Source organism: Pipistrellus kuhlii, unplaced genomic scaffold (genome assembly GCF_014108245.1).
Source record: "Pipistrellus kuhlii isolate mPipKuh1 unplaced genomic scaffold, mPipKuh1.p scaffold_m20_p_2, whole genome shotgun sequence".
Lineage (NCBI taxonomy): Eukaryota > Metazoa > Chordata > Mammalia > Chiroptera > Vespertilionidae > Pipistrellus > Pipistrellus kuhlii.
This window is the reverse complement of record NW_023425515.1, coordinates 50,643,432-50,656,978: the sequence shown is the minus strand read 5'-3', so window position 1 is coordinate 50,656,978 and position 13,547 is coordinate 50,643,432. Positions and strand designations below refer to the sequence as shown.

Genomic DNA, 13,547 nt, shown 5'->3' with positions numbered 1-13,547 from the left:
CTCTGGGCTGACTCTTCATCCTCAAAGTGGGGGGAGGGGGGAATTACCTTTGAGGCCGTTTCTAAAGTTCTAGGCACAGAGTAATGGCCCCAATTAATTGCCTTCCGGGACCTTGCCCTATTACATAACCCACTCAAGCTCCTGCTTGGCCTCGGGGGCCAACTTTCACACCTACGGGACTCACAGCCCAGCCTCGCTGCAAACTACAGCTCCCAGCAGGCACCTCTTCCTGGACGCCTCTCCCCGCCGGGTGCGCATGCCTTGGCAGACGTGGCACCGGGAACTCGGAGGCGGGGTGCCGTTGGGAAGTGGCGGTGGCATTCGGACCGGCGGAGCTGAGGGCGCGGGAGCCCGAGTGGAGACCGGAGCCGGCCGTGGGCAGCGGCGGCTGGGATGGCGCGGGCCGGGCCGGCGTGGCGGCTGCTGCTGCTGGCGCTCTGGGTGAGGCTTTGGCGCGGGGTCCGGGCCGGGGCCAGCACGTGCGCCCAGCGTGCGGGACCGCGCGCCCTGCTGCCGGCCGGTCCTGGGCGCGCGGGGAGGTGCCTCCCGCCGCTGGGGTGCGGGCGTGCGCCCCAGGCCGGCGGGGACCCCGGTGGTCCGTCCTCCCCGTGCCCTCCCCTTGGGGCGCTCCGGGCCACGGGGGCTGGAGGGAGCCCGAAGGCGCTGGGCAATCCCTCGCAGGGGGTTGGCGCGGGGGGCACACACTTTGTGGGGGTGCAGGTCATGGGGGGGCCATGCCTGCCGGGGCGGGACGCCCGCGGGGTGGGGGAGGGTGCGCCGCGCCCCAGACGCCGGCCCTGCACCTGTGTGAGTGCCGCCGCGTGGGAAAGGGGCGCTTTCTACCCGCACCGCCGGAAGCCTCGTGTGAGGGGCACCTGGTTCTTGGGGTCCGCCCTGAGCGGCTGGGGAGCCGCCGGTCCCCGCCCGCGGAGAGTTCTGCCCCTATAATCCAACGGAGGCTGGCCCCAACCCCGGCCACTTTCTGGCTGTGCGACGCGTGGGTCGTTCCAGGTATCATTTCCTGTATCTGATTTAGTCTCCTCATCCTGGAAATCATGGGAACGATAAAGATACCCACCAAGCAAGGTTGCCCCGAGGGTTGGTCGGATGAGAAATCCGAGGAGGAAGCTCTGGAAACTGCAAAATCATAGGAGAGTGGAGGAGGGGTGGTCCCGGGCGCTGGGAGTGGCGGGCTCTCCAGGAGGAGTTTGCTCCGTGTGTGTGTGTGTGTGTGTGTGTGTGTGTGTGTGTGATGCCTCCAAGACATCTCCGGGAGAGGGAGAGGTCTGAATGGGTGTGCCCACAGGGTCCGGAGCTGCCAGGGCTGGCCTTGGTGTTCCCTGGTGTTCCTGTGTGATGGGATCATGCGAGGGCCGCCTTCCACATTTCCCCATAACTTCGGTCTTCCTGTGTAAAGACCATCTTGGCTTCTTTTTTCCCCCTGAAGTTTCAAAGAACTTCCTGCTGCTGGCACCCTCTCCAACTCAGATTTTCAAGATTTTTTTTTTCTTTTTTTTTTTTTTCCCTCTTTTGGGTGTGGCAAGGTTGCTGGGCAAACATGAGGGGGGGGGAAATGGCGCGGATTGAATTGGTTTCAATACTTCCATCTCCCAATGCCCTGCCCTTTTGGGATCCCCAGTGGGGTGTGGCCCTTCTTCTGGTTGTCTGGCAGTAGGTGGGAAGGGAGCTCCCTATGCCCCTAGTCTGCCCATTCTCCCTCTGGGAGGGAACCAGGCTGGCGTGGGGCAGAGTCACTTCCCGGTGTCTCTGTGTGCTTGACATCGCTTGTATTCTGTTCCCTGGAGCCAGCTGGCCCTGGCCGGCCTCTGGCCCGGGCAGGACCCCGGGAGGGTGCAGAGGGGACGTCTCTCCGGTGCGATTTCCTCTGGGGTCTTTTCCCCTGGGCTGTTCCAGGAGGTCCTGCTTTCCTGCCTTCTTCCTTTCCCCCTCCCTCCTGTGAAAAGAAAGGGCTTGGGAATGCGACTGGAAAGAAGTTTCCCTCAACAAATATTTATCCACCACATTGTTGGGCGCTGGGTTGGATTTTGGGTGGAGACACATTGTCCCTGCCATCCTGTGTTGCCGTGGGCCGGCAGAGGAGTCCGTCCTGTGAGCAAATGAAGACAGAACAGGGAAGACATGTCTGAAGGGCTGGGAGCCTCCCCTGAAGGGGAGCCACCCGTTCATTCAGAGGGAGGGTCAGCCATGGCGTTCCGGAGGCCGTGGGTGAGCCGTCTGGAGGGCGTGTGGGAATCCTCTGTTGAGGCCTGCAGGTGCCCTCCACCCAGGAGTTCAAGAGAGCGGTTAGGTTAGCTGAGAACACGAGAACCTGGAGATCCTCAGCCAGGAATTGCCGTTTTTCTCCTTCCCCTAAGCCCTTGGCTTAGCAGGTGTGAGGCATCAGTGCACCGTCAGCGGGGAGTGGCTGTGGCCAGGAGGGTGGGCTTCTGTCAGTCTAAACCACATGTGTCAAACACAAGGCCCGCGGGCCAAATCCGTCCCGCCAGGCCTTGCAATGTGGCCCGCACCGCGCTGTCATCACTGCACTCTGCTGCGTTTCCATCACAATGACAGTTTATGACTGTTCAGTAAACCATTCGGCCCGCGATTTAGGCTGGATTTTAGATTTTGGCCCCTTCTCTGATTGAGTTCGACATCCCTAGTAAACTCTGTGTCCCCTCTGGGAAGGGCTTCCAGGTCCTGGGAGTGGATCGAGTTTCTTTGTTCACTCAATATTTACCGAGGGCTGATATGTGCACAGCGCACTGGACTGTGACCCGTGCCATACAAAGAAGTATGAAGGAGTCTATAGAGTTTCATGGACAGCATGTGCACCCACCATGTGTTTTTAATAGCAAAAAATATGGAAATAGCATGCTCAACAATAGTGGCATGATTAAATGACTTTTGGCCCTGTCCATACCATGGGAAGTCATGTTTATGAAGAATATTTATATTTATTAGAATGCTGTGTGTATTATGAAGATATTTTGCGATGCTAATGAAGGATGTCTAAGGGAATGGGAAAGTTTTCTAGTGTGATAAGAAGGGGAAATGCAGAGGCAGGACCTAATCCCAGGTGGCTGAAGATGACTACGTACATGTGGGAGGAATTAGCAGTGCAGCAAAAGGAACAGAGGTTGGTCTGGAAGGTGGTGATGTGGGTGACTCTTGCTTACTTCTTTGCTATGCTTCTCTGCGTTCTCCTTGTGTTGTACATAAATATATATTAGTTTTTGCTCAGAAAAGTTAATAAGGCCCTGGCTGGTTTTGCTCAGTGGATTGAGCATAGGCCTGGGGACTGGGGATGGGAGTGGGGTGGGGATATGGGGGTGGGGGAGTGAGGTGGGGTGGGTGTCGTGGGTTCGATTCTGGTCAGGGGCACATGCTCTGGTTGTGGGCTCAATCCCCAGTGGGGGGTGTGCGGAAGGCAGCTGATCCATGATTGTCTCTCTCATCATTGATGTTTCTATCTCTCCCTCCCTTCCTCTCTGAGATCAATAAATCTATACTTAAAAAAAAAAAAGTTAATAAGTTTTTGAAAGGTTCTTTTGGGGGCCTCAGCCTTCCAGAGGGATATTGGGGTAGAAGGAGTCCCAGGCAGCACTTGGGACAAGTGGCTTCCAGCCCTTCCTGGCTGGGTGTCTGCCTCAGGGCCTGCAGCTGAGGAGGCCGAGCTGTTCAGTCCTCAGGCCTGTGGCTGACTGACCCCTCCTGCTGTCCGGCTCAGCTCCCTGCTACCGCCAGCCAAGACCTGGAGCTGGGCTGTGGTGACGTGTTCACTCGTCCACAGACAAGTGGGAAAAATGACAATGGTGAATGGGTTTTTTTCATGAATCCAAATATTTTCAGTTTAAAAACTTATTCATTCTCCTGAGATGATGTCCATATTTGGGGATAGGAAGTGATTTACAGTATCCTTTTGAAAAATGAAAGTTGTGATGGTATATTGGGATTTTAAAAAAATCTTTTTTTGCTACTATACACACACACACACACACACACACACACACACACACACACAGTCTGAAAACTGATTCAACCCAGCTCTCTCATTTTATAAAAGAAAAGTGGGGTTTTGAGAGGAAAAGGACTCACTCAAGGCCACCAGGTTTCTAAAGGCAGAGCTGGGATTGGAGCCAGGCTCCTGATCATACATCAGGGTTCTTCCCATTCCAGCTCTGCCATCCCAGGCCCCCCACCTGCTTCCCTCCTCCCAAGCCACTGCTGTGGCCTCTTCCCCTGGTGGTGGCTTGAAGCTCAGAACCCGGTGGGCGGGAAGTGCAGGAAGCTGGAGATGTTTGCCCGCCTCTCCTGCAGAGCTTTTCATGTGCGTATTTAGAGTCCACATTATATATTTAATAGGCTTCTGTGGGCTGGCCTGGCACCTAATTGCCATTTATAATGCTGTTTGGAACCTGGAGTGCACTTTTCCCACAGAAATAAACACATTACAGAGGGAGATTTAAAGCAGAACTGGCATAGAAAGTTGGGGGAATGGCTGAGTGCCGAATGAGTGGCAAACACCGAGTGCTGTGGATTCGGGCAAAAGCCAGGCTGTGGGGTGCCAAATGGCTACGCCTCGCAAGGAGGGCAGGCTCTGAGCTCCGTGGCAGTGGGTCCTCCCTGTGCTGGCTGTTGTGTCCCCAGCACCTACCCCCTGCCCTGGCATGCTTGGTTGAAGGAATTCGCGTTGCCCACAGAGAAAGGAAACCTTTCCAGACAGAAATGTGGGCAATGAGGCGAAGTGGGCCTGCCTGGCTGGTAGGAAGAAGCTGAGTCTGGGAACTGGGGAATAAGACTGCAAGCGTGTGTCGTAAAGAAGCTTAAATGCGGACTTTGGGGACTCGATTCTGTAGATAATGGAGAGACATGATGAAAGCTGCCCTCTGAATAGCAAGGGCTGGAACGGGAGAGACCAGATTAATTTTCTCAGAACAGCACTCTATTCCTCTTACTTCTCCGTTATCTAGCGTGACAGAGTGGAAAGAACGCAGGCTTTCAGCCAGCTGGACACTCCGGAGCTGTGTGGCCTTGGGGCCTGCCTCGGTTTTCCTGTTTGTACATGGTGGTCATAATATCCATCTTGCCGAGTTGAAAGGGTCAGGAATAATACAGGAAGCACCCAGCACCATGCTCGGCACCTGGGAGCCCCATAGGGGGAGCCATCGCTTTCCTCTCAAGTGGCCAGAGAAGGTGCTGGGGAAGCCAGTTAGGAGGAGGCGGTGAACAGTGAGCGGCCAGAGCCGGTGTGAGCAGAGGCTTCGAGATGAGACGTGGACGGGGACGCCCATGCTGCTGGCATTCTTTCTATCCCCGTTCCTCGGAGCTGGCTCTTGCCTCGCTCCTGGGCCCGGAGAGGGATGGGGCGGGGAGGGAGATTGCTGAGGGGCTAAGGGTTTAAGTGCTCTTTGTTCCTCTCCCCTTTTCTTCTGAAAGTGGATCCTCTCTTGAGAATGGGTAGACCAACCACACTGCCTCCCCGGAGAGTTGGCCCAGCATCGTGGTTTTGTTCTGGAGGGCTCTTGTGTCTTGCGTGGCCATTGTGGTGGGTTTTGGAGGCTGTCTGAATCCCCGTGGGTCTGAGGGTGATGCTTGGGCTGTAAGGACAGCCTGAGTTCTCTTCCATTACCCAGACTTTGATGGTTTACTTGCCCCTCCCGCGCCCTCCTCCTCCACTTCTCCCTCCCCCCCCCCCCCACACCTGGCATCCTAGGTCACAGTGGGGAAGGGGAGGAGCGCAGTGCTCCCAGTTGCCCTGGCCCATCACCTGGCCCACCCTGCAGCACCCACTGGAGCCGTATGTTCGAGGGGTTTCCATTTTCCATAGGCACTCTGGTGTGGAGGTTCCTCAAAACCTGGTACATTGAAAGAAGGCCTTCGCCGAAACCGGTTTGGCTCAGTGGATAGAGTGTCGGCCTGTGGACTGAAAGGTCTCAGGTTCGATTCCGGTCAAGGGCATGTATGTTGGTTGCACGCACATCCCCAGTAGTGGGTGTGCAAGAGGCAGCTGATCAATGATTCTCTCTCATTGATGTTTCTAACTCTCTATCCCTCTCTCTTCCTCTCTGTAAAAAAATCAATAAAATATATTTTAAAAAAATAAAATAAAGAAGGCTTTTGAGTTTGCAAAGCATCTCCACATATTTCACATCTGTGTAGTCTTCATTCCCATGTTACCTGGGGAGATAAGGGGATTAGATGCTGTTTCCCCCGTTGAGAGTGATGGGTGGGTGGATAGAGAGGTGAAAGGAGACAAAGCATCAGAGTGGGGGTGTGGCCTGAAAGGTGGAGGGATAGACGGAGGGTTGAGACGCAGCTATAGTCCTCATGGGCTCAGCGGAGTGATTAAGCAGCCAGGTTGCTAGGTGCTGTTTTCTGAAATAGCAACACCAGCCATTTTCCAAGTTTCCACGAAACTTGCTCTTTAGCTCCCCGATGGCCTGAGTAGGGGAGCAGGGGCTGCCAGCTGGACGGGCCGCCAGCTGGACAGTCACCCCACCTTTCTTGTCACTCCCTTCTTAGCTCCTGTCTGCTCTTCCCTCTGACCACCTTAGGTCCGGCAGGGCCTCTTCCCACATGCCACTGTACGACCACTCCTAAGTAATTAGCTGTGCAGTCACGTGGTGCGGGCTAAACGCTCACACTGAGCGTGGAGTTAGAAGAGCCTTTTGGTCCCCCAGGGTCACTCTGAGTCCCCAGTCTGACGGGCACTCTTTTCCCAGGTGGCCTGATGGCGAGCCCGGGCCTGGCTTCGGAGTTTCCCACTCATTATGGCTGGCTGGGGTGGGCATGGGAATCCATCCCCCCCAAGAATCCGACCGCTCCTCCAACCCCCTGGCATGAGCAGATGTCTTTAATTCAAGAGCAGATCCTTTAATCCTCGCCTTGGAAGGTATTAGCGGGGATCCAGGTCGAGGGCTCTAAGCTGGGGCTTACACGTAAAGGTGATTTAGCACTGAGCCGAGACCTGGGCTTGGCTGGAAGCTCTCCTGTTGGGCCAAGTAGGGCAGGCTCTGGGGACAGGCAGGTTTGCTCTATGAAGGGTCTCACTTTGCGGGGTTCTGGGTCCTTATCTGAAAGGAATGTGTGCCACAATCAGCATGCTCATGTGTCACAGATCCTCATTCATCCAACAGGTCCTTTTTAAAAAAAAACCAAAAAACATATTTCTTGGGAGTCTCCTAGGAGTCAGACCTACCATGCTAAGGCAGTGGGTTCATGATGATAAATAAGATGGACACCAGCCCTCTGTCCCATTGCTTAGTGGGAGAGCCACTGATTTGTTACTTGATTCAGGTGGAAAGTGCTGGAAGGAGGGAGCCTGAGGTGGGAAGAGGAAGTGTGACAGGGGACCCTCCCCTCGTGCAGGGAGTCAGGAAAGGCTTCTCCCAGGACTTGTGGGGCCTTTCTTAGAAAAATGTGTAAAACAGCCCGCGGGGTCATATAGGAAACCAGAGATATTGAAACATAGTTATCAAAGCATAGCAAATACCCGATAAAAGAACATTTATATGTCTTTGTTTATATCACATGAGACGGCGGTTTGCTAAATTAGTGTTAGGTTTCAAGACATCTGCACCAACTGCAATGTGACCAGAAACTGTGATTTCTGTTGAAGGCAAAGCCTCAGACACTGCCAGTGTTGCTGTTTGTTACCTACATGCATCGTGAAGGGAAATGAAGATGTTACGTTTCCCCATCCAAATTCACAGGCCGCAGGGAAAAGGAAAATTATCCCAAATTTTGGAAATAAAAGACGATTTAGTGACTTCGCAATGTCACACTGCAGCATTGTCTAAGACGCCCCCTCAGGTGCTCCAGGGAAGGTAGCTTCCCTTCCTATCCTTTAGGGCCCAGCCTCCGTGAAGCTAGAGAAGATGCAAATGATTTCTGTTTGGTAGAGAAGAGAGACCTGCAGGTTACTGCCCTGCAGGACATTGGCCAGTTTGGTATCTAATTTAGCCGTGTGTATCAGGATCCTTTTTTAAAATATCAGTCATGCATATTACTTTCTTATAACTTCTTTCTTTCTTTTAATCTTTTTTAAACCTTTTCTTATATTCTCTTTTGATGCAACTTTTATTTTTGTGGGTCCCTTATGAAAGAGTTCAGTAGCACTTTGAAATATGCTCGATATAGGATGTGAGGGTGTGGTGCTCAGAAGGAAGGCCTGGGCTGGAGACGGAATGTAGGGGTGCTGCTTTGAAGGTGGCCAGACCCCCGGGGGAGAGGGCAGAGACGAAGGGGAAGGTGGACCGAGTGAGCCCCAGGGACCCTCAGCATTTAAAGGCTAGGGAGAGCCAAAACCGGTTTGGCTCAGTGGATAGAGCGTCGGTCTGCGGACTGAAAGGTCCCAGGTTCTATTCCGGTCAAGGGCATGTACCTTAGTTGCGGGCACATCCCCGGTAGGGGGTGTGCAAGAGGCAGCTGATCGATGATTCTCTCTCATTGATGCTTCTCTCTTTCTTCCTCTCTGTAAAAAATAAAATATATTTAAAATAAATAAATAAAGGCTAGTGAGAAGAGCGTTTCCAAAGGAGACAGGAAGGGTGGCTGGAGAGGTAGAAGGGGGACCAAGCGTGTTCCCCCAGGTTCAAGAGGTTGAACAAACTGAGAACTGGAGGTGCCTGTGGGGTTATCCGTGTGGAGGTTCTTGTTGGACCCCCCCCATCGAGAACCTCTTTGGTGGCGGGGCAGATCTGAGAGGGATGGGGAGTGTGTAGGAGAGAACAGGAGATGGGAGATTCTGGCTGTGAAGGAAAGAGTGGCACGGGGACCAGGAAGCGGGTTTTTAAAAAATGGGTCAGTGGTACAGGTTTTCCAACCTGCCCGTGGCTCCAAACCACTGTAAGGGGGTGAGTCTAAATGTGGATTTACTTCCAGGATAAGGCTCAGGAGTCTGTATTTCTGAAAAGCCTGTGCTTAGAGCCGTTGTGCAGCTACCAACCAGACACACTGGTAAGTCAGCAGCATTCCGTTTACGGGGTGGATACTATTTGGTGCCACGGTTGCTGCTCTCCACTGAGCGGTGCAGCCCAAGCTCTGCCCATGTCTGGGGCCACACACACAGGCGATACCGTGAGGCCTCGCTGGCTGAGCACGTGCGGTTTCCGCTTTCCTCTGAAGGCACCCGGGGATCGGCGGCCCGCAGGCAGAGGGGAAAGATGGATCAGGTTGTCATCACAGCGTTTTTCAGGCGCTCACATCCCGTAGCTAAATGGGAAAGGAAAGTGAACTTTCTGGCCTCTGGGTCTTGTTCTGGTTGAGCTGTAGGGAGTGGGAGGGAGCTCGAGGGACATAGTGGGGAGTATCACATTGATGGGCAAAGAGAAGAGCATGGGGTCTGTGCTCACAGCACCCCTTCGAGTCCTGGTGCTGCCATGTAGGCTTCACCTAAGGCCCGTCCCTTCACTCAGGGGTTCACAACCTTCCTAATGCCTCTACCCTTTCATACAGCTCCTCATGTTGTGGTGACCCCCAACCATAAAATCATTTTCGTTGCTAGTTCGTAACTATAACTTTGCTACTGTTAATGAATCGTCATGTAAAGATCTGTGTTTCCCGATGGTCTTAGGCTCTCCAGCAGCGGTTCTCAACCTGTGAGCCTCGGTTTTCACATCTGCAAAGTGGGGATAGTACCACGTCCCGCACATGATTATTTGTAGCTGTTTTTCAAACATTTTTACTGCGACCCCTGCAAGAATAATGATGCATTTAATAATTATAGCAAGTGCATACGTATATAAATATACCAGGTACATCTCACTGAATACCTAGTCTTTGCCACCTGTGGTACACACCGATGTTTCTATTTAATGTCATTTAAAAATGCAGGTGGTAACTCACTGCATTGATTTTATGACTCGGCTCCTGGGTTAAGGCCTGCAGGGTGGAAAACGCCGGCTGAGGCGCTCAACTCTGAAGGATTGAAGGCGATAATGTGTGTAAAAGCTCGATGTACACACGGGTCATGAGCACCTGGATTGTTTTCTTATCAACGATCGGAGCTTTGAGGCAGAGTTGGATTTCCGGAGTGAGAATTCACCTGCTCTTCCTCCCTCCCTCCCTGCTGCCTAATTCCCTGTCGCTCTACCAGCCCTTTCTCGTTAGCCTGTGTCACATGTGCCCGGGCTGGCAGCGAGCCAAGCCCTCCTGGCTCGCAGAGAGGTTTTCCCAAAACGAGGGCTTTCGGGCCTACGTCCCGGTTAAATGCAGTGTGGTTGCAATTTCAGGATAAGAAAACCTGTTTTTATGAGCTCTCGGATCCGTTGTGCTGTCCCCCTCCCCCGCTGTCCCCTGTTGACGCCACCTTGGTGCTGCAGGGACCTTGGGGGAGGGGACACCACACTGTGTGCACGAAGTGTGGTTTTTAAAGAAAGCAAACATATAAGACGCGCAGCTGGCTTTGTAGAAGGTGTCCCCCCAAAACGTGTGCACACTCTAACAGCTCATAGCTCAATGGATGTTCCTTTCTTTTCAGATGTAACCCATTGGGATTAATAATTATCCAAAGGGTGAATTACATTTGGGGGGACGCCCTGTATTTACAGGAGCAAGCAGCCCGAGGTGCATGGCCCCAGGAATCTGCTGTCTTTGTGCTCTACTCGCGTGCCAGCGTCTGTCAGATGTGGGTCTGAGTCACAGCTCTCATCCTACGTGCTGTGTGATGCTGAGCGAGTTTCTAAACACCTCTCAGTCTCAGTTTCCTTCTCCATAAAATAGGTATAACAGAAGTGCCTACTTCACTCACTTGCCAAGATAATTAAATTAGTGATGTGAATTGTTTTAGCTTGCTCCTGGCCACACAATAAGCACACCGTACTTTAGCTGTAATCATGATCCTGGGCTGATGGCTAGGCCCTGGATTTTGAAATGAAAGAATATGCCCTTAGGTTCTATTCCTTGCCAACTATGTTTCCATTTCTCTCTTATTCTTAACTAGAGGCCTGGTGTGTGAAATTCGGGCACTGAGGAGGGGGTCCTTCAGCCCGGCCTGCACCCTCTCACAGTCCGGGAGCCCTAGGGGGATGCCCAACTGATGGGGAGCGTGCTTAAGCCATCAGCCGGACATCCTTAGTGCTGCCACGGAGGCAAAGAGGCTCCTACCACTGCTGCTGCACTCGCCAGCCATGAGCCCAGCTTCTGGCTGAGCGGTGCTCCCTCTGTGGGAGCGCACTGACCACCAGGGGGCAGCTCCTGCGTTGAGTGTCTGCCCCCTGTTGGTCAGTGCATGTCATAGCGACCCGTCATTCCGCTGTTCAATCGATTTGCATATTAGCCTTTTATTATGTAGGATTATATAGGATAAGCACATGTAACTCCCTCAGCTAGTGGGGGGATCCCACATCTCAGAAGCCAATTCGATTCTCCCTCTCTTTCTCTCTCTCTCTCTCACACACACACACACATGCGTGTGCATACCATTCAGGGTCTTATGGTGATAGTTTTTATTTTGAAGGCTGCTGAGTAGACATTTGAACACTGGGAAGCATTGCTGGTGAAATCCCCAAAGTTGGTTTGCGGTTAGACCTCATTCCTTGTAAAGAATGGTGTTTGGCCACGGTGGTTGGAGACAGATGCTCAACCTTTGCCCTTTCAAGGGGCATAAAATACTCATATTTTAAAATCAATGTCCTTTTGTATATCTCTCTTGTCCAAAACACTCTAGGTATGTGTTGTATGCTAATACTTTTCAGATTCCACATGATGGTTCTTATAAAAACTACCCGATGTCAGGTGAGCAGAGGAGCAGCCAGCAGCCAGAAGTGAATTCAGGCAGGTCAGCACTGCTCTTATGTGGAGAGTGGTGGAAGTTTATCAAAGGCCTGTGGAAGGTGTTCTTGGCATCTCTGTGTTTTTTGTTTTTCTTTAGGTGACTTTTGCCCCCTAATTCTAATTTTGAAATAATTTTGGACTGATAGAAGAGTTGCAAGAATACAAAGGATTCCTGCTTGCCCTTTACCCATATTCCACAAATACTAACATTTCATCTCTTTTGTTTAATGATACTTTCCCTCTACATATATAAAGTGTACAGAGATGATGTTCCTTTGCTCCCTGTGATACTTCAGTATTTCTTTTTGTTTTTTTTTTTAAGATCATTTTGTTGATCTTTAGAGAGAGAAGAAGGGAGAGGGAGAGAGAGGAGAGAGAGAGAGGAGAGAGAGAAACATCAAAGTGATAGTAAAACATCAGTAGGCTGCCTCCTGCATACCTCCTGCCAGAGATTGAGCCCTCAACCCAGGCCTGTACCCTGACAGGAAATAGAACCAGCAGCCTTTTGGTGCACAAAATGATGCCCAGCCATCTGAGCCACACCAGCCAGGGCCTTCAGCATTTCTTAAAAGGCAAGGGCATTCTCTTACATAACCACACCACAGTGATAAAAATCAGGAGTGTGGTGTTTTGGCTCAGGACTCAGCACAGAACCACCCATTGAATTATAATTGTCTGAGCTCTTCAAGCTGGACCAGTTTCTCAGTCTCTGTCTTTTGTGACCTTGACATTTTTAACAATGTCCCCTCTTTTGGTTTTTGATAATGTTTCTCTTAAGCTCATTCTATCAGGAGGTGTATGAGGTCCATTTGACCCATTCTTGGTGATGTTAGCGTTGGTTCCTTAGTCAAGGCTTCTCCACTGCGCAGATATATTTTCACGTGGGGAGGTACTTGGAGATTGTTCTTTTTTTCCATGATGGTGGCCAAATGGAGGTAATTTTTTTCTTTAAATATTAAAATTGGACCTGCCTATTATAGTAAATTAGAAAAATAGACAAAGGGGAAGAATAAACATCTCTCCAAGGACAAAGTCTTACTTCGGTGCATTTGTTTTCTTCTTCCAGTCTTTCTCTGAGCATCATTTTGCATGTAGTTGTAGTCATATCAGGCATATTTTGAATTCTATCTTTTAAAACTTAACATTAGCCGAAGCCGGTTTGGCTCAGTGGTAGAGCGTCGGTCTGCAGACTGAAAGGTCCCGGGTTCGATTCCAGTCAGGGGCCATGTACATTGTTTGCGGGCACATCCCCAGTAGGGGGTGTGCAAGAGGCAGCCGGCCGATGTTTCTCTCTCATCGATGTTTCTAGCTCTCTATCTCTCTCCCTTCCTCTCTGTTAAAAATCAATAAAATATATTTTTTAAAACTTTACATTAAAAAAAGCATTTGTTTTCATCACACAGTCTTTGGAAACATCAGTTAAACGGCCCTATTATCCTGTCTAGTGGCTTCCTCTAAATAGCCATTCCTCCACTGGCGGACACTTAGGCTGTTTACCACTCTTGTCTCCTCCGAATAGGACCATTGTGAATCATATCTGTATCAGACCTCCGCTCATTTCCTCAGGACACATTCCCAAAAGTGGAATTACCCAGTCAAGGAGCATAAATACTGCTAAGATAATTGGTAAACTGTGCCTTTCCAAAAGAATTGTACTAGTTCAGGCTTTTGCCAGCACTGTGTGACAGACAGTTGAGCTCCATATTTTAAGAGATTCACTAATGGCATTTCTCAACATTTTAATTTTATCAACATATTTTTTACTGATT

General features: G+C 51.3%; 1 protein-coding gene across 1 annotated transcript in view; it reads left to right on the top strand.

Moving 5' to 3' along the window:
* The first annotated feature begins 261 nt into the window (after nucleotides 1–261).
* PDIA5 (protein disulfide isomerase family A member 5) overlaps nucleotides 262–13,547 on the top strand; it is an 89,262-nt gene continuing 75,976 nt past the window's right edge. Inside the window, exon 1 of the mRNA XM_036445629.2 lies at nucleotides 262–441. Coding sequence (XP_036301522.1) covers nucleotides 394–441 — 48 coding nt within the window. The 5' untranslated portion in view covers nucleotides 262–393. The remainder of the gene's footprint in view (nucleotides 442–13,547) is intronic.